We start from the raw sequence: 20,365 nt of genomic DNA, 5'->3' as shown, positions 1-20,365 counted from the left end.
CATTCACCCCTGCTGAGGGTCCCACCATGTCTCCTGCCTAGATTCTGGCTGACATGGTTCCTTTCACAGGTCTTGTTCAAATGTCTTCCTAGCTGCTTCTCTCAGCTGCAGGGAGCAGTGACGCCAAGGTTATGGGTCCTACCCCTGCGTGGGTCGGTTGCCTTCCTTCAGTGGTGGACTCTAGCCCAGTCCTGGTGCACTTAGCTTCCTCCTTCGAGTCTGGAGAGTTTGGGCATCTCTGGGGCCATCATGTGGCGTTCCCATTCCCTGAGCACCCTTCTCTCCACAAGCACTGGATTAGAGGATGTACTCAGGTTTTTTCCCGCATCCCACCTTGCTGGGGAGGAATGATCTCCTGCTTCCTACGGATGAGAGAACAGAGGCCCCAAGAGTTTGTGTGGTTTCCCTGAGGTCACATAGAAACTCTGGAAAAGGGAACAAGACCTGGGTTCACCCTGTGGTCAAAGCTGATGTGCTCTGCAGTGGGGCACACAGCCTCTGGCTACAGGAGTACAAATATTTTATAACAACTGGAAAAATGTACCGTTAGTGAGTCTACAGATACCACCGGTAAACCCAGCAGGGCAGGGTGGTAGCAGCTTCATGGATGGTGGTGAGCCATGCAGAGATGCTTGGAACCAGCAGGAATCTTCACTAGCGAAGGCGTTCGCCTGCGCTAGACCGTGTTTGTGAGGCCTGCAGATGTTCTGGTAGTATTCCACGGACCCTGGCCTTGTCCGGACGTGTCTTTCTCGGGAAGTCCTACAGCCTCCGTTTCCTGAAATAATCTCTGAGAGGACCACGTGGAAGCTGCCTGCGCCCCGGCTGGCACCCTGACCTTAGGCGCCCACACGGCCTACTTCCTGTCACCGGTGTGACCCCGGAAGCACTTCTCTTTCTCCTCTCAGGGCCTGGGGGTGGGGACCCAGAGGCTCAAGACCCTCGGGCCTCAAAAGGGATGGACTCAAAATATAATTTATTTCTCAGGAAGTTCTTTCTTCCTTTCTTTCCCCCTCCCTTGCTCCCTTCCACCTCCTGATGCCCCATCTCTTCAATGCTGGTGTGGCATTTTGTCCCTTGTATTACGCTTCGTGCTGGTGCTGTTCGGGTCTTTCATTCTTATCGAAAGTTTAATCTTCTGTCTAGCAACCTTCGGATTTTTGAAAGGTTGAAAACAATTGCCCAGACTCACATGTGGCATTTTGACTCAGCCACGCTTTAGGTCTGGATGCAGGCTAAGGATCTGAACGCCAAAATGACTCCTCTGAAGAGTGACATTTAATTGATTGATTGGTTCCACACCCAGCCTGGAGCCCAGTGTGGGGCTGAACTCATGACTCCGAGATCGAGACTTGAGCTGAGAGCAAGAGTTAGACGCCTAAATGATGGAGCCCCCCAGGCACCCCACACGGCACAGCTCGAGTGGAAGTAACCACTGGTTCATTAGCCACAGGTGACTTGTGGCTTCCATACTGGGCAGTGCAGTTCGAAATGTAGGATTGTTTCCCTGAGAACTGAACAATCAGCTATTATCCTGAGCGTGAATCACCTGCCCACCCAAGGTAGACTAACTTTTTCACAGCATCAGAATTGCAATCCAGGGATGCCTGGGTGGCTCCGTTGGTTAAGTGTCTGCCTTCAGCTCGAGTCCTGGGATCAAGCCCCACATAGGGCTCTCTGCACAGCAGCGAGTTTGCTTGTCCCTCTCTCTCTCCCCCTGCTTGCTCTCTCTCTCTCTCAAATAAACAAGTCAAATCTTTAAAAAAAAAAAAAAAAAAAAAAAGAATTACAACCCAAATGACCCAGGAGAGTTAATTCACTGGGTATTAAAAAGCACACACTAGGTGCTTATGACCTGTTTATTAACCTTGAGTAAAGCAGTTTCTTATTACCCAAGAGTTACTTGATATAAAATTTGGGGACCATTTTCTCCAAGACCCTGATTTTTTTTTTCCTTGTTGCTATTAAACTTACATCACTTCAGCAAATTTGGGTATGGAGCTTGCCAGACTATTCCAGTTTCTGTGTCCAGTCAGTTTCTGTGGCTTCCTACTTTCGTCCCTGACCACAGTGGGACCTCAACCAGGGGTGGCGAAGACTTTTGAACCCCCCCACCCCCCGCCACCGCCATGGTCTGACTTAGTAGCACACCTTCTCGGAGAAGTGAGCTTAGAGGACATTCCCAAACTCATCCCATGCGAAGCTTTCTACAGTCCTCTTATCAGGGAAAGCCGTCCTTCCTGCATGCGTCTCTAACTGACTTTGCCCTAGAGGCAGAGTGGTGTGAGTGGCTCTTACCCGGGATTGCTGGTGCTTCCGGTAGAAGTCAGTCACATTAAAATCATCCAGGTCGACCAGCAGGCCTTGCTTACACATCTCGCAGGTCTTCACAGCACCTAGATCTGCTCCTTAAATTAAAGAATTCTTTGTTACATAAAACTTTGGGTCTTTACATGTTGACACTCTGGGTCTCTTTGTGTGGACATTTTGGGAGTGAACTCATGTGTATTAGTGACTTTTTAAAAAATTTTTAAGTCAACCATCTTCTGTAGAAAAGGGCCTTGAATCTGAGATCTGGAAAATTTCCTTCATAATAATTTTCATTATTATGCAAGCTTCATATAAGCGAAATCCCCGTGACTTTTAAATAACAGGTCTTGCTTTCTGTTTAAATATAAACATACCGGTTCATAAAATTGGAATTGCTACATGGAGGCTGAGAGTCGGTGACACAGGTGTTTGCCAAAAAGAGGGAATAGTGGCCTGTGTTGTTGTGATAGACGTAACACAGGTCCAAGCAAATAAGTAAACAAGGACCCAACCGATGGCAGAAACTATTCTCAGTCTGTGGTTTCAAAAATCTGCCTTTAGGGGCGCCTGGGTGGCTCAGTGGGTTAAGCCTCTGCCTTTGGCTCAGGTCATGATCTCAGGGTCCTGGGATCGAGCCCCGCATCGGGCTCCCTGCTCAGCAGGGAGCCGGCCTCCCCTTCTCTCTCTGCCTGCCTCTCTGCCTACTTATGATCTCTGTCTGTCAAATAAATAAATAAAATCTTTAAAAGAAAATCTGCCTTTACACTCGCCCAGGTGACTTCCCACTCAAGAAAGTGAGGGAGCCAGGAGCCATGGGTGGGAACTAGCCCAGCGATATCTGTGGCCAGTACCTGAGACCAAGCTCAGCCTCATCTGGGAAAAGAAACTTGAGAAAACTTCCTTTGTTGCAGTGGGTTTTCTTTCTTTCCTCTCTTTCTTTCTTTCTTTCTTTCTTTCTTTCTTTCTTTCTTTCTTTCTTTCTTTTAACTTGCATTCTAGATCAGCACTTTTTCTCTATTTATCCTAGTCCCCAAAGCAAAACTGGAAGATGGAAGAACTGTGCTGTGTTGAAGAAAATAAGCTCTGTGTCTTTTCCCCTCGTCTGGAGGCTGCATTTTTGCTAATGATGTCCCGGTGTTTATATTTGCATTAGCAAAATAGAGGACTGATGAGTTTTCTGCATGTATTTGGTAAAGATAGGGCTTGTGCAGTTTTAGACCCCAGTTCTATCTTGCCTCACTGGGGACATAAAGAAATAGTAAATAATAGAGAACTTTAAAAGACAAGGATAAGCGGTAACCCCATGTCTGCATTTTGTTTGCGCTTTTTTTTTTCTTCTTTTTTAAAGTGCCATTCTCTAATACTTTAGGCTTCTGAGTGTCCCTTGGGTCTTCCGAGCTGAATCCCACTCAGCACACTCCTACTGACATCAGCGTTTACAAGCATTTAGCAGGGTTTCTGTCACACGTTTCACGAGTAATTTTTTCCTGTGCTAAATGTTTAATTGGCCCAATGTAGTAAGATAAAAGATCGCATGACAGAGTCATTAGCAGCCAAGATCCCCTTGTTTCCTCTCTGTCTGAAGGACTGCGTACCCAGCTCACTATGGGGAGAGGAGTTTAAGCAACTTGGGTGGTGGGTCTGGGTTTCTCCTGCCTGGGAAGGTGCTCAGGAGGGAAAAGCAATCACAGAGGAGACAGTTAATCTGATAGTCCCACTGTTCATTCCTCTTTCTCTGGAGGGGGCATGGCCACAACAGGATGAGACTCTTAGGTCCCCGGCCCTCCCCGCCCCCCGCCCCCACCGGGCTGCCTGGAAGAATGATAATCAAGGAGGAGAACATAGAAGAGGAAAGAAAGAAGATCCTGGCTGCGGGGTAAAATGTTTTTAGGGAGTTGTGTCTGAAAGACACAGTGGTTATTTGTCATTTGGTTCTTGAGTTGCTGTTTCCTGTATTTCTGTTCAAGTTGCCCTTCTTCCCAAAACCAAATTTTAAAGAAATCCCCTGTTCTCTGCCAAGAAAATGCCAGCTGACCTACCCATGTGGCTGTATTTAGGTTGTAACCTCCCCAGGGAGTTGAGAAGGGGCTTCACACCCAGTTACAAGATCTGCAAAAGCCAGAGCTGACAAAGCCAGCATGCGGAAATCTCTTTATCTAATACGGTTGTAGAAAATTCGATCAGTGCTCTTTTCCTGCCCCTACTGCAAAATTGCAGCTTTGCTCAGTTTCTTAGGTGACACCCTCCTTCCCCCACAAATAAAAGGAAGCGGAACTGTTTTTGCCAGGTGTCCATTAGCCCGCATGGCTTGCTGTGTGTTTGCTGAGGTTCAACGGCTGACCTATTTTAGTTTCCTTCCTCCTGGGAGGGGATCTTAGCATCTCTGCTTGGGCGGGGTAGGATTCAAGTACAGATTCCAGGATTCTTCTCTCAGACTTGGGAAAACAAACTCATTTGTGTCCCATCATTTAAAGGCAACATTGAGTCCCACTGCTATCCATCAGGGCTGTGAACGGGAGCCCTGTGCTGGGGGGAGGTGGGGGAGGGTGGGCCATGGATCTCCTGGCAACTGCTTCCAGAGCTGCCGTCAAGGCTGGAGTCCCACACTGTGGTGTCTCGTTAATTATATGGCGAGGCGCTCTTGCCGCTCTTCCTTCCCCACCTACCTGATGTTATTTTCACTTTGAGCCACTTTTTCAGGCACTCCTGATGAACAAACTGCAGGCTTCCCACACAACTGCAAGGCTCCAAGAGGGGGTTGGTTGGGGAACCCCCGGCTATCTGACAGATGCGACACAGGTCTCCCTCCTCCTCCGAGTCCTCCTCCAGGAGACTAAATGGAAAACAAGCCCTGGTGACCAGGGGTCTGCACAGTTTCTACAGACTACAACTACTACTACTACTTCCCAGGACGTTAAAGGGAGAGGCCCCGCCAGGGCTGCCCGGGCTCCCCCAAGGCTCCCTCTGACCCTACTGAAGATTCTTCCCGGTGACTTAGAGCAGGTGCACGGACCCTTGTATCGGACTCCTTGGCAGTTAGTGACACGTGTGAGCCGACTGCCAGAACCAGCCTTGCCACCAGAAATCTAGAGGCGGTGGACGAGGCTACAGAGGAAGACCATGGAAGAGGCTGGGAGCCCCTCTCCCAGTCGTGGCCACTGTGGAAGTTGGTGGTACGCCGTGTTGGTGAGTGTGTGGGATCTGTGGGCAGGAGGCCTGGGTTTGAGGCTTGCCTCTGAAACTTGGGAGTTTGATGACACTGGACAAGTTATTTAAGTTTCTCACGTCTCTGTTCCCTCATGCATAAAGCCATGTGATGATAATACCGTCACTGCCTAGCTGACAGGGTCATGGGCAGACGGGATGTCATGATGGCGGTGCGCTGTTCTGCAGACCATGAGTGCATCTAGTGTCTGGCGAAGCATATGTACACGGAGATCGCTCAATAGATGTTGGTTGGGTTGACGATGAATCAGTGAACCTGGACATGAACTCACTAATAGCACAACACTTGACTGACAAATTATGCCAACATTCCAGAATGTAAGCTGCTGGAATCTGATGCAGATGGAATTAGGAAAATGGAAGCAAGTATGTTATTGTCCAATAAATGAGGAGTGAAGATTAGCCAGTTGATGTTCACGTAGGGAGGCTCTAAGAAGCCCAAGACTTGTTCTTTAGCATCCTCATGGACTAGGGACTGTCTGGTCAAGGAAAGGAAACTGGCTAGAGACTGAAATCAAAGAAGAGGAAGAAATGGGCATTGTTCTGGAGACAGACATATGTGCTCAGTTTCTTCAGAGACTTTCCTCCCCACAGGAAAGGGAAGTCACCGAAAAGAAACAGAATTATAGTTTTCCATTATGGGCACAAACAAAAGAAGAGCTATACCAGATTTTTCAAAGACTCAATATCTCCAAGATGTCAGTTCTCCCCAGAATAATCTGTAGATTCAATGCAGTTTCAATGAAAATCCCAACAGGCTGACTTTGAAAGGTATATAGTCAAGGACTCTGAAGGAACAAAATGGGGAGGGAGGTTTTGCACCACTGGTTACCAAAACTTATAAAAGTTACGGATATTAAGATGCTGTGGTATTGGATTAGGTGAAAAAAAAAAAAAAAACAAAAGAAACAACAGGCCAGAATAGAGAGTTCTGAAACAGCCTCGGACATTCATAGTTCTGTTATATGACAGATGTGGCTCTTGATTTAGCCTGGAAAGATCCTGCAACAGCTGGACATTCATGAAGCATACCTCACACCGCATATTAAACCTCACTTCACATAGAAGTCCAAAATCCATTTCACACTAACTGCTAAATGGGCAGAGTAAAACTGTAGCGATTTTATTTTATTTTTTTAAAGATTTTATTTATTTATTTGATAGAAAGAGACAGTGAGAGAGGGAATGCAAGCAAGGGGAGTGGGAGAGGGAGAAGCAGGCTTCCCGCTGAGCAGGGAGCCCAATGCGGGGCTCCACCCCAGGACCCTGAGATCATGACCTGAGCTGAAGGCAGACGCTTAATGACTGAGCCACCCAAGCATCCCAAAACTGTAGAGATTTTAGAAGAAAATAGGAAGCATCTCATAATGACTGCAGGTTGCAAAAGGATTTCTTCATCAAGACAAGAAGTTACAAATCACAATCCATAAAGAAGATGGGTCTGTTTGACTTCATGAAAATTAAGAATTCATTGTCATTAAAAGACATCAAGAAAGAAAAGACAAACTACACATTGGGAAAAGATATTTTCAACACATGACTGTTAAAGGATTAGATCAGTGGCCAGAACGTATAAGGGATTCCTAAAATAAAAGAGAAATAGTCTAAAGGAAAAATAGGCACAAGATATAAGTATTTTGCAGAAGAGGAACACAAATGGTCATTTGACATTTAAAAGAGCACATAAAATGCCTAACCTCATTAACAGTCAATGAAATTCAATGTAAATTAAAGCCACAATATCATTTTATTCCCATTAGTGAGGCAACATTTTGAAAAGTCAATCAATGTAAGGCTGGCAAAGAAGCACAACGATAGACATTGCTAGTGAGACAGTAAGCGGCCATTATTATTATTTTTTTAAAGATTTTATTTATTTGTTTGACAGATCACAAGTAGGCAGAGAGGCAGGCAGAGAGAGAGCCAGGGAAACAGGCTCCCTGCTGAGCAGAGAGCCTGATGTGGGGCTCGATCCCAAGACCCTGGGATCATGACCTGAGCTGAAGGCAGAGGCTTTAACCCACTGAGCCACCCAGGCACCCCACAGCCATTATTTAGGATGGGGAAGGTGTGCTAACCTCTAGCTCAGCAGTTCCACCCCTAGATAAATATCCCAGAGAATTCTTCCCATGGGCACCAGGAGACATTTTGCAAGAACATTTATGTGGCCCTGTTTGCAGAAAACAATAGAGAACCCCAATGCCCATCAACAGGAAAACAGCCAAATTGTGGTATATTCAGGTAATGCAATACCTTGTGTCGTGAATGCGAACAGAGTAAACCAAAAATATCAACAAGGATGCCTCTCACTAACAATGCTCAGGGAAATGCAAGTCACAGGGGAATAGATATTCCATTTCTATAGGGTTCAGAAGTAATGCATTTCTACAGAATTAAAAAATGTGCACAAAATATTGTTTAGGGTTGTGAGTTCGAACACTGCATTGATTGTACAGATTACTTAAAATAAACAAATTAGGGTGCCTGGGTGGCTCAGTGGGTTAAGCCGCTGCCTTCGGCTCAGGTCATGATCTCAGGGTCCTGGGATCGAGTCCCGCATCGGGCTCTCTGCTCAGCAGGAAGCCTGCTTCCTCCTCTCTCTCTCTCTCTGCCTCTCTGTCTACTTGTGATCTCTCTCTGTCAAATAAATAAATAAAATCTTTAAAAAAAAAATAAACAAATTAAAATTTTTTAAAAATTGAAAGCAAAGGAATGATAAATGCAATGCAAGAATGGTTTCCTGGGGAGGCAGAAGGGGTTGGGAGGTCGTAGATGAGGAAGGAAGATGAGATAGGGTGGGTGAGGGGCTCAGGAATTCAAGTAAAGTTCTGTTAGCTGGAAGGCAGGCACCAGGATATTTGGGTTTTGTTTTATTTCGAATTCCCTAATTATTTGTACGCATTAAAGTAACCAACCAAGGGGAAATTTTTAAAGAGTGTAAGTGGCATTGAGAAATGAGCTTGAAATATTAAAATGAGGCATATTATAAAATATGAGCCAAAGTGTACTAAGAATTGCATTTATATGCAAAGATAAGAGACAGGAAGCAAAGTTTTTTTGTAGTACTTATCTCTGGATTATAGGATTACAGGTGATTTTTCTTTGAAGTTTTTATTTTCCTATTTCCTAAAATGAACATTTTTGTGATAATAAGAAAAGCCTAAGGATTATTATATACAGAAAAAAAAGGTGTCTGATAAAGTACACAAGTCATAGCTGTTTAATGCATTGCCACACCGAGACGTGGATGCCCTTTTCAAAGAAATAATTTTTAGCCCAAAGACATCACTTTGGGCTGGTGGAAAGCCTAGACTCCTGACAAGTGGGTCTGAAGGTATATTTCTGGGTAGGTGTAGATGGGTATGTTTGAGGCTTTTTGGCCCTTAGCCATGGGTCAGTGTGCTGGTGGCGTGCATAATACAGAAAAGCAAAGGTCCCGCCAACAGGAAAGTTACTCATTTCTGTAGCTGGATAACAGACCTAGAGGAGGAGAAGGTCTCCATCCTGTGACCTGTCTTATCCTCCTACACTCTCATTCACTGCCATGGAATTTTCCCACGTGCAAATGAATATCAGTTGGATAATTAATGGCCCAAATGAGCTGTACTAACGCACACAAAGAAGGCTTGCATTCAAAGAATCCATTTCCAGATCAGTAAGCCAACATTAGGGTGTGGTGACACCTGTCATAAAGGAAACGGCCGAATCCTGACATGGTGTTTAATGATGGCTTTAAAAGGTATCAAATTTCTGTGAAATATCCCCAAATCATCTTACAAGACAGTGAAGATCAAAGATAAGGGTAATCCATAAAAAAGACCTTCTGTCTCTCCCATGCATGAGAAAGAACACAGGAAATGGAAGCAGGGTTACCCTAGTGCAGACCTGCAGAGAACCCAGGTAACCATGGTAACTGGTTGGAACCAGACTTTTGGTTGGAAAGATTCAAATTCTAGAGCTGTTGGTTGGATTTGTGCAAAGTCCCATGAGAGAGAGCTGGTGAACTTCAAGTGCAGAGTGGTTCACTCTCTGGGGAGATAGCAACCTTTTTATAAAAAATCCTGATTCCTGAACTTACAGAACCGGAAATAACGTGTGGATCTCTTCCCTCCTGCGGCCATCGCTGAAGCGCCTGGGGCAACAATGAAGTTTAATCCCTTTGTGACTTCTGACTGGAGCAAGAACCGGAAATGGCATTTGAATGCACCTTCCCACATTCACAGGAAGATCATGTCTTCCCCTCTTTCCAAAGAGCTAAGACAGAAATACAACGTTCGGTCCATGCCCATCCGAAAGGATGATGAAGTGCAGGGTGTGTGAGGACACTGCAAAGGTCAGCAGATTGGCAAGGTCGTCCAGGTTTACAGGAAGAAGTACATCATCTACATTGAACGAGTGCAGTGAGAGAAGGCGAACGGCATAACCGTCCATGTGGGCATTCCGCCTCGCAAGGTGGTTATCCCTAGCCTAAAACTGGACAAAGCCCGCAAAAAGATCCTTGAACCAGGGGCTCCTGGGTGGCTCAGTGGGTTAAGCCTTTGCCTTCGGCTCAGGTCATGACCCCAGGGTACTGGGATAGAGCCCTGCATCGGGCTCTCTGCTCAGCAGGGAGCCTGCTTCTCCCTCTCTCTCTCTCTGCCTCTCTGCCTACTTGTGATCTCTGTCAAAAAAAAAAAAAAAAAGAAAAAAAGAAAAAAAGAAAAGATCCTTGAACGGAAAGTCAAATCTCGCCAAGTAGGAAAGGAAAAGGGCAAATATAAGGAAGAAACAATTGAGAAGATGCAAGAGTAAAGTAATCTTCTATGTGACTTGAAATAAAAACTTTAAATGAAAAAAAAAAAAAATCCTGGTTCCTAATGGCTGGTGATAAACGCTAGCTCTACACAGGAGTTCAAAACCCCTTACATCTAGCAAACTTGCCTTCCTTAAAGTTACATAACAGTATTCAAGGAAAAAACACTTCGGGAATACTGAAGAGATTGAGCTAGAAGACCAAACATTTCTTCATAGATACATGTATCTTAAGAGCAACAAAATAGACAATTTCCTCGATATAAGCCACATTAAAATGCCAAAGAACAGCCTGTCTATGAGTTAAAATTCCTATGACGTTCTAATGAAGGCACTGGTTATTTCTACCTGGGAAACACAGAATTTTTTTAAAAAGTGTGTACATCCAATTATGAAAATTCCTCACCTTTCCTGTAATTTCTTGAGTTTCTCAGGGTCTGCCTTTATCTTAATGGCTTCCTTTTCATCTCTGAAAGCAGAGACTGCCAGTCTGTTTCCATTATCATTTTGATTTGAGGAATCAGAGACTGCAAAGAAAGTAAAGGGTATGTTTTCTTGCAGGGACCCAGGCACATGCAAATGGCCTTGTAAGTTCATTCTTGACGGAGAGGAGCTAGAAGACTCCACCAAGGACAAGTTGCTTTGAGGATTTAGTGAGAGGTCTTCTGTGTATAATGGAGCCCCCTGCGATGGGCTTGTTAAAGTAACATCTTCTTCTCCCCTGACGTCAAATTCATGTGCACTGTTTACTGGAAAATAACTATGGTTTTCAGCACTGACAAATGGATTCCTATTTCTAATAGGGGACAGTAGTCGACGAACACTAAACCTTGAGTTTCCCTCTGAGTCTGAACTCTGAACGAAGGTAGATGACATTGACGAGTCTACTGGAGTATCCTCTCTCGTAGCAGAATGCATTAATGATCCAGGAGTGTTGTAAGATGAACTCGCTGGTGATCTTGGAGCTGTTGATCTACCAGAAAGAAAACAGTCAAGAGAATTACTAGAGCTGTTTAGATAGGCATGCCAATCTCTTTCATAATCATGGGTACCAGACCTGTCTTCCATTGAAATACAATCTCTAAATACATTTTCAGCACTGAGGTCACCATCCAGACTAGATTTGGTGTCCCATGAAGGAAAGGCGCTGTTCTCATGTTTACTGTCACCACTATCATTCTCTTTAGGAGATCCTCCAGGAGGTAGCTCAGGGTCTTGAAACACCCTTGGCCCAAGAGGAGGCGGCTCGGTCACCGGCTCCATAGCATTGCTTATTCTTAATGAGCCATAACTGGACTCATTTCTTCTTACAGAATTAGCTCTCCAATTTTCAGGGTTTTCTTGAAAATTTTTATTTTTGGCCTGAGTGGCCGATATCCCAAGAAATCGACTTCTCTTGTGATTGGGAGGAGAACGAGTTGGGTGCATACCAGCCAACAAAAGTTCTTCCTCTACAAGAGTCTCTTCCTCGGTGTCATCACCATCTCCTCCAGGGTTTAATGATAAAATGGAATAAAAATCTTCATCTCTGAACCTAAATGGTGCCCTTCTTGATCCTCCCGGGTTGGTGGTTATGAGTGGTGGCCCCAAGGACTCACTCAACATTTGAGGACTGTTTGTTCCTTGGGAGGCCTGACGTAGGCCTGGATATAGCTCATTCTGGGAAAGAGCACTTGGGTCTCCTTTTTTGGCTCTCTCAGGGGTATTCTCAGTCATGGTCATTAGCTGTGAGGAAGAGACGAAGTTTCTTCTCTCTCGAGTTGGCCTCTTCAGCTTAGTGTCACTTGTCCACATTGGGCCCTCTTGTTGAACTACCGGATCTGCATGGAGAAAAGACAAGTTTGTAGTTTTACTATAGGTGCTCATGGGTGAAAGACCTTTAACACCAACACTGAGAATCCCTCAAGTCAACAAAGAAGCCTAGAGAAGAAAATATGCTTGGTTAAAACGGCTGGATGTACAAAAGGACAACAGTAGAATTAGTAGAATTAGCTTCCTTTTACTGCTCCTTTTGTACATTTGTGGAGCTTAGGCTGGTTCTGGGGAGACAGGGTGACCCTGAGGATACAGATTGTTTCTGTGGAAGCTTTTGGGAAGACTGTTCAGTCCAGGTCAGCCAGGGCTGGTAATGGGTAAGTCTCTCAAATGATGGTTTTCATTCCAGTATTTATGGAGAAGGAAAACCAGCCCTCCATGAAAACCACCAGTGCCTCTTCATCTGGTTTCATTCAGCGTACATTTACGACACTCCTGCTTCACACACAGCTTTGCAAAATCTTAAGGAAAATATAATCTACCTTGGTAGATGCGGGGGCGGGGGGAGGCTCTAGAAGCTGGTGTCCAGTTATCCTGATGATTTTGGTTACATTTACTGCTAAGTGTGATAAAAATTATAACTCTCTCATGAGATCATTACCTTTTCTTTGTCATTAGACCCCAGTCAATCTGTAACCTTTGGGTATGAGAGAATTCTTCCCCCTACCCCCTGATTCTAAAGTATTAAGAGATGTACAGGAAGGAGGAGGCAAAGAGCCCAAATAAGAAGGAATTTCTAGCGGTGAAGTCACGTGGTCAAAACCTGCCTTATAAAAATAATGATTAAGCACTACTTACTGAGGGTGTGTACGGAATGGGCCAGGCACTATACTAACTGTATTACATACACACTTGGGCCTCACAACCCTATGAAACAGGTACCACAATCACACCACACTATAATCAAGGGCACCAAGGCTTAGGGAGGTCCCCTCGCCTCCTAGAGATCGTATTTCTAGTAAGTGATGGTGTGATCACTCAAGCTCAAGCCTGCCTGACCTATGGTTTGTGTTCTCAATCCCTACCCCGAGTCCCCCTTAAGAAACTGGGTGGCCTTTCCATTTCCTCATGAAAATGAGAATCCATTTAATTCATTGTGATGTTGTGTGTGTTGTTCACGGTTTTTTACCCTCTCGATGCGGATAGGACACTGTAAGTACTTCTCTGATTCCATTTCTCTTTGTTTTCTCTCTGTTCCCTCCTGGCGTCGGCCTTCCTGCCCGGGTCCCCTCATGCCGTCCTGCAGCATCTAATGAGGCACTGCTGTCCTTGTCGTTCAGCTTCTAAAGCCACTCACCCCACAGAGGGGACAGGACTCCACCAGCTTGGGAAGGTCTGTGTCGGTACGAGCTCAGGCAAGGATTTGATTTGCAAATCCTCAGAGCATCTGGCCGAGCCAAGGGCCAAGTCAATACCGACTCACTTTAATTGAGGGCCTCCCGGGGAGCACCAGCTTCTAATGTCCTAATACTCTGTAAGCCTCTTTTATTGTTAACTGCATGGGACACTCAGCGACGCGGTGCGCGTTTTTACTCATCAGCTCTTACAGAAATCAGTTAAGCTCTCCTATCGGGCCCCTCGTGGGTGTTCGAAACCCCAGTAAGAGATGAATCAGCAATTCCAGGGAGCTCTGAGCATCTGGTACAGGAGTGGAGCTGGTTTGGATCGCAGTCTGAGGGACACATGCTTCTGTGTGACCCACTGAATTTTCTGGGTAATTTAGGAGGGGTGGAGGAAGTGATAACAGGAGATTTGGAAACACAGGCTCTGGTTGATTCCTTTTCAGTTTGAATTTGATGAAGGGCCTCGGAGATCAGCTCACCAGTGCTGGGACCCAAATCTTCTGGTCTGTCCCTGAACAGGCAGCAGCCGCTCTGCCCTGAGCCAGTTTAATCTGGGCTTCAGGAGACACCAACGCAAAACGAGCCATTAGGGCAGCTTCTGAAACGGGGAACTGGACACTCAGCCGGAACCACAAGCTTGTTTCAAGGAAGCTATGGGGGTGCTACCCAGGGACACTGGCTTCAGAACACAGCAGGATGATGCCTGCAGGTCCCCGCACAGCCCAGGAACGCATCGTCACCCTCTTTGCCACCACCACCGCCTTCTCTTGAAAGGTCCAATAACCCTTCCCTGACGTGTTTCCCCTAAAAGGTGGCAGGTGGCACCATTGTATATTTATGCTATTTTAATCTGATTTCTTATGTCTACCTGAGAGGGAGCAGATCTCATAGCTCTAGGGCTCGGATGAAACACCCCCTTCAGTATGCTAGGATGTGCTATTCATAGACCAGACCCTACAGATTCTGCCGAATGCATCTTGGGCCCCTTGTGGACTTCAACTTAGAAGGGAGGGTGCCTCCCACATCCGGGAGTTCAACAAGGTGTGACGGAATGTTCTATAGGCAACAAGATGAAGCCAGAAAAAGCCTCTGTCTGCCCTCAGGCTCTGTCCGGTCTAGACTTCTTTATGTGCTTGACCAGCCACTAGTTTTCCTACATTCTAAAAGCCATAGACTTTTAACTTTTTCCTCTGGTTATACAAGTAGTCGCTCTTCATTTGAAGAAATATTGGAACTTTCAGAAGATGAAGAAGAAAACAAAATCACCCATAGTCCAAAACTCAGATAGCCATTGCTCCTGTTCAGGAACTCAGGGGTGGGTTGCCAACTCAAGACCCCCGGGTTATTTTCATCCTATGTAGGGCTTTGGCTCAACCTTTGAACACTGAGGCAACCACCTTCACGTGGAGGCTGTATGTTCTGGTTTACCTCAGGCCCCACAGCCCTGGTTATGTGTTTCTCCTGCCACATCTGTCTGTTCCCTGATGGCATTTGAATTTACAAATCCGAGCTCTCTTACCTATCCTTACCCCTTCAAAAAACCAAAATTGGAATATTTGGGTACATCCAACTTTATGTCTTGCTTTCTTTCCCTAAACTTTTTATTGTGAGCATGATCTCCTGGCATTAAATTCAATTATTCTTTGAGAACAGGATATTAAGTACAGGTTAAGATACATTACATAGGGGCACCTGGGTGGCTCAGTCGTTAAGCGTCTGCCTTCGGCTCAGGTCATGATCCCAGGGTTCTGGGATCGAGCCCCGCATCGGGCTCCCGGCTTGGTGGGAAGCCTGCTTCTCCCTCTCTCACTCCCCCTGCTTGTGTTCCCTCTCTCGCTGTGTCTCTCTGTCAAATAAATAAATACAAAAAAAAAAAAAAAAAAAGATACATTATATAAATGTATCATAATTTAACTCTTCTCCTATTTCTGGGTATGTAAGGTATTTCATGGTTTTTGCTGTTACAAATTACCCCGAGATAAATGTCCTTGCTCATACAACTTCCACCGTGTGTCTCATTAGAACAGATTCACAGGAGTGGAATTGCTACATCAAAGATTTGACCCTTCTAAAGACTTCACAGATGTTGCATAATTCCGGTTTGTACCAAATTACCCTACAGGTAGGATATGAACCCAACTCTCATAGCTGTGTCACCAGCAACGCGTGCCAAGAGCTTGGCATAGCATCTGACATAACAGTGCCCAGGAAATGCTACTCATTTCACTACCAGTATTGAGTATTATTTTAAAAACCTTAGCCAGTTTGGGAGGCCAAATTGCTCTCGTGCAAATTCACATGTATTACTTAGTGAGATTCAACTTGTTTTGGTTTTTGGTTTGTTTTTTTTTTTTGTTTTTTTTTTTTTTTGTCCAAATGTTTATTAGGTTATTGTGAAATTATCTGCTATGCCTCTTCCCATTTTTCTATTAGGGACTCATGTTTTTTCTTATTGATTTGTAAGAGCTTTCTATGTATTACCTCTTTGTCACATTTGCTTCAAATCTCTCCCTGATACAATTCAAACATCTGGCTCCTACTCCAGTTTATGCAAACCACTTTAGCATGTGAGAGAAAAAATTAGAGACTAGCGAGGAAAAAATTGGGGGAAGACAAGGAGCTCTTATCCTTATGTAAGAGAAAACTGAATATATACCAGAAAATTGGGACAAATTCTCAGTGAATTTCAGGATAACAGAAGATGTCTTCTGAGTACAGGTGGAAGACTGTATGAACCTCATGGGTTCAGAAACGTTCTATGCATGGGGAACCTCATCTTTCAGATAATATTCAGGGGTTTACTAAGGTCACTGGGGAGATGGCAGGAGAGAAACTAATAATAGTTTGTGCCCACTAGAGCTGATCAATATATTATTTCCTTTAGTTATTACAGCAGTACAGTGAAGTAGATTTTATTATCTTGAATTTTAGACAAGGGAACTGTAATCCAGAGTGTCTGCTTGATCAGCCCTTGGCTCCAAGGCGGGGAGAAAGATGACCTGGGAGGAATTAGAAGATAGGTCTTCTCTTCTCAACAGGAGGTGTTAGATCACTAGGAGCCTGTGACATCCGGTTGCTATAGATTCACATATGCTCTCATTGACCCTACTTCCAAGCCATCCAAGCCACTACTGTGTCTTATATTTACAGGTGTCCACCAAAGCATAGATCACATATTAAAATACAGCCGACTGCATTCATTGCGTGGTGAAGTGGGATGCTCAGTGGTTTCTCCAAGGGGAAGACTAGGTCCACGGCAAGGTTGGCTGTCAAGTGTCACTTTCTTTGAGTCCCATGGAGACTCCTTGGGTCCTATGTCTTCTGCCACCACAGGGGAGGGTAATGTGGTCAGTGGAGCAGCATGGCTTAGGAAGCTCAGGACTGAAAGAGGGGGTATGCACCAGTGTTTGGAAATAAAGCATATATTTATTTTGATGTTCTTTCTTATACACTGAGATCCTGAAACCCTGGGTCAGAGGTGAGAAGATCCCTGTGGGATGTGAGCAGCCTGCCACCCGCAGACACCCATCCATCCCTCCTGGGCCAGGTGAGATATCCCCAGAGTTGCACACTGCTTCTCCACCCCTCATTCCCCACCCCAACCCCACCACCTGCCACCCAGATGCCCTTTCCAGAAGCCCAATGGCTGCCCTCCACTTAAAACTATGCACAATCCCACTTAATGGAATAAATGGGAGAAGGAATAAAAACAAACTACCTACCTTCTCTACCTTTTCCTGGCAGCCTTATTCCTCTTGAAGAAGGAACTAGAACTAATGGTTTGCTTTCAAAACCTTTTAAGCATTTCATTTTAAGGTACACTCTCCTCCACATAAAAGCACACATGTCTAAAAACCATACAGAATTCACCAGGTAACAGTTCAAGTCAGTTCTCTCCAAGGACCAAGATGCATGAGCCACGAGTCCTTACCTGGTCCCCTGAGGGCCTGTGCCTTCAGTCTGCTTCTGTCCCCCGGCACTCTTGGGTTCTGCATTTCTGGGCTGACTGTCAGTCTCCCCAGGTTTGGCCTCCTCTTCCTTGATAAAATCTGTGATGCCTGAGCTGCTGAAAGGTGCAAAAGCTTTTCAATAATTAATTATTATCTTTTTTTTACAGGAAAGCAGCTTCTGCATAAAGAATGCTCAAAGGGCCCAGCAGTGGGGAAGGCAGTTAAGAGACTGGGCCCAGGTGGTCAGAGAAGAACTGGATTTGGAACCTGGTTCTGGGACCTTGGAGCTGTGTGAGCTCGGGAAGATCACTTCACCTCTTGAAGCCTCAGTTTCCCCACCTAGTAAATGAAATAATAATACCTAATTTGCAAAGTTGTTATCACCATGAATGAGTACCTGTGACACCTGCAATGCAGTCTATAAGGGAGTGTGTCCTTTCGCTAAGAAGTGTCTAGTTTCCCGTTCATAGATGTTGCGTTGGGCATGTTGGTAACATTGTCAAGAACCATCTGCATTTGGGGCACACAAAAGCCCTCTCCCCAACTGCACTTCCAAGGTTGAAATCACAGCCTATTTTGTTTCTGTATGTCCTCAGGTGGTTTATTAGCAGCTCACATGGCCTTCCAGAAAGGTTCCAGGCATCTGGGCTAAGTATACCTGTTTTCTTTGCTATGTGCTATGCACCACTGTGCTGGGATGATAAACTCACAGGAAGATGGTAGCTGGAATGCTAATGTGGGTTGAGGTCCCAATGAGTATTTTTTAAAAATTCTCATTTTGAACCAGGTTGCTAATTGGTTTGAATAATCTCACATTCCTTCTGCGCATAAGAAGCATCAGCGCATGTGGAGTTTGGGGCAAGAGTTCCAGTATTTTCCATGCTCCTCTGCAAGTTCTTGGGTTTACAAGGCAGTTAAATTGTGACTATCTGAACTAAATCTTTCCAAGAGAATTTGCTTGGCTCATCCCCTCTTGGACAGTTCAGAAATTTCACAAATGACCATGGCCAGCAGGCAACGTGGGTTAAACTGGGAAGGTCCTTGAGTTGTGTGCGAGAGAGCAGCCGTTCTTGGCCCATGAAGACAACTGGATTTATGTTCCCAAGTATAAGTTGTGATTGTGTGAAGAGTTTTTGTCCAGATTCAGGAAATGAATGAAAGTTCTCCATGGCAGCTCATGAAGCTGAGTTCAATACAATGATTAAGTACTCCCTGCTTCTCCTGATGGAACCCAGGAGGGGAAAGCACTCAGTTCTGTGCCCCCCAAGAGAAAGAGGACCATGTTCTATTGGGGATGTGCTAGAAAGGGGGCTGCCGGTGGTGAAGGCTCATGTAGGGCAAGTTGGTGGAGCCTGGAGAGGTGACCAGAAGGGAGAGAAGAGAGTTCTCCAGAAACTGAGGATCTGTTCTTCAAAGAGTGGAGGGTGGTGATGAGATACAGTTTCCCCAACCTCGAGGAGGGTGGGAGGGGCTTTAACAGGACAGGACCCTGCATGGAAGAGGTGAGGGAGACACTTTCTCAGTACCAAGTGTTTCTCCCTTGTGCCCTAGGACCTCATCCCTCCCAGTTCCCAGCCATCAACAACTGCCTCCCGCCTTTCATCTGATGACAGGGCAAGAGGTGACAGGATTCTGACTGAGCAGACAGGGGACCAGGGAAGGAGCAGGCTTAGGGCTCCAGCCCAAAGGTCCCAAGGCATAAGGATTGTGCTTTGATTTCCAGCAGGGATCCCATCAGAATATTCACATTTCCTTCACATCCCCGGCAGCAGAAACTTACACTGCCCACAGCCTCATGCCCCCAGCTCTTTCCACGCCCTCACACACGCCCACAGATCACAGGGGTGTGATTCTCCTCCCCCAAGGACCTTTCTTCCCTAGCCTGAACTAACCAGCAGTTCTTCCTAGGTCTGTTTCCAGTCCCCCCCCCCCCCCCCCACTCTGCTCTGATTCTGCTTTGGCCAGAACTTTCAGGATTCCTAGGACCTTTAGCATTTACATATTCTAACATTGCCTGAGGTACACATCTTCTCTCTCCTACTGGTTGGTAAGCTCCTTAAGCATGAGGACCCTGTCTCAGCCAGCCTGTGTTGCCTTGTCTCCTGTAGGACAAACAGTCATTGCTTAGTGGGATTTGTAGGGCTCCCGAAGATGCATTCAGCTACCCAGCTACTACAGGGGATTCCAAAAGTAGAACAAACTTTTTCTTGTGCTAAACATCCAAGATGACTTTAGATAACAGGTTATTTTGTCTTCTTGTTTACAAAAAAAAAACAAAAACAAAAACAAAAAAACTTTCTTCAAAGCATCACATCTTTTAAATGATTTTCAAAAATTACCATCTTGTCTCTGAGTTTTCAGCAAACGAAAGTCTTAAAGCTAAAAACCTGGAAATTGCTTTACTAGGTCTGGCGGTGAAGCTGGTAGTGTGGGCAGGAGCCTCTGACTCTGGGCAATTTGAACCTCAGTATTTACAACTGTGAAATGGGAATATTCCTACCTTGCTGAATTATTGCCAAGTTTAGCAGTAATTTACATAAATGGCCTCACTCGGTGTCTGGTGTTTATTAGTTGCTCTAAATGGTAGTTGTAGCTTCTGCCATAAGCAGTTTACTATTACTACTACTATTACTACGACTAATTGGGAATCTGAAGTCACTCCCATGAGAGAACTGGACTGGACCAGAAACTTGTTATGTAGGTTTCATCGGTTGAGAATAATCTATTCAGCAGCTTTCACTGCTGTGCACTTCTTACTACTCCCTCCCTCAATCTTCTATAAAATCCAAAAGGCAAACAGCAACTCCCTTTCTATTATACTCTGTTCAACAAATACCCATGTGCCTTTGTTATGTAATAATTCACAAAGATGAGTAAGACATTTTGGTCATGACCTTAAAGATTGTAATCCAATTTAGCTGTACCATTGAC

General features: G+C 45.2%; 1 protein-coding gene and 1 pseudogene across 1 annotated transcript in view; one reads left to right on the top strand and one right to left on the bottom strand.

Moving 5' to 3' along the window:
- The window catches only part of LOC111158144 (membrane associated ring-CH-type finger 10), a 76,496-nt gene that overhangs the window by 14,628 nt on the left and 41,503 nt on the right, over positions 1-20,365 (bottom strand). The window contains exons 4-7 of the mRNA XM_022520030.1: positions 17,416-17,550; positions 10,733-12,146; positions 4,977-5,143; positions 2,299-2,408 (exon numbers count right to left, since the gene is read on the bottom strand). Coding sequence (XP_022375738.1) covers positions 2,299-2,408; positions 4,977-5,143; positions 10,733-12,146; positions 17,416-17,550 — 1,826 coding nt within the window. The remainder of the gene's footprint in view (positions 1-2,298; positions 2,409-4,976; positions 5,144-10,732; positions 12,147-17,415; positions 17,551-20,365) is intronic.
- Positions 9,679-10,326, top strand: LOC111158146 (annotated as a pseudogene).

The sequence above is a fragment of the Enhydra lutris genome, unplaced genomic scaffold, assembly GCF_002288905.1.
Source record: "Enhydra lutris kenyoni isolate GAN:26980312 unplaced genomic scaffold, ASM228890v2 scaffoldscaffold57, whole genome shotgun sequence".
In the NCBI taxonomy this organism is placed as follows: Eukaryota; Metazoa; Chordata; class Mammalia; order Carnivora; family Mustelidae; genus Enhydra; species Enhydra lutris.
This window is presented reverse-complemented; position numbering and strand designations above follow the sequence as displayed.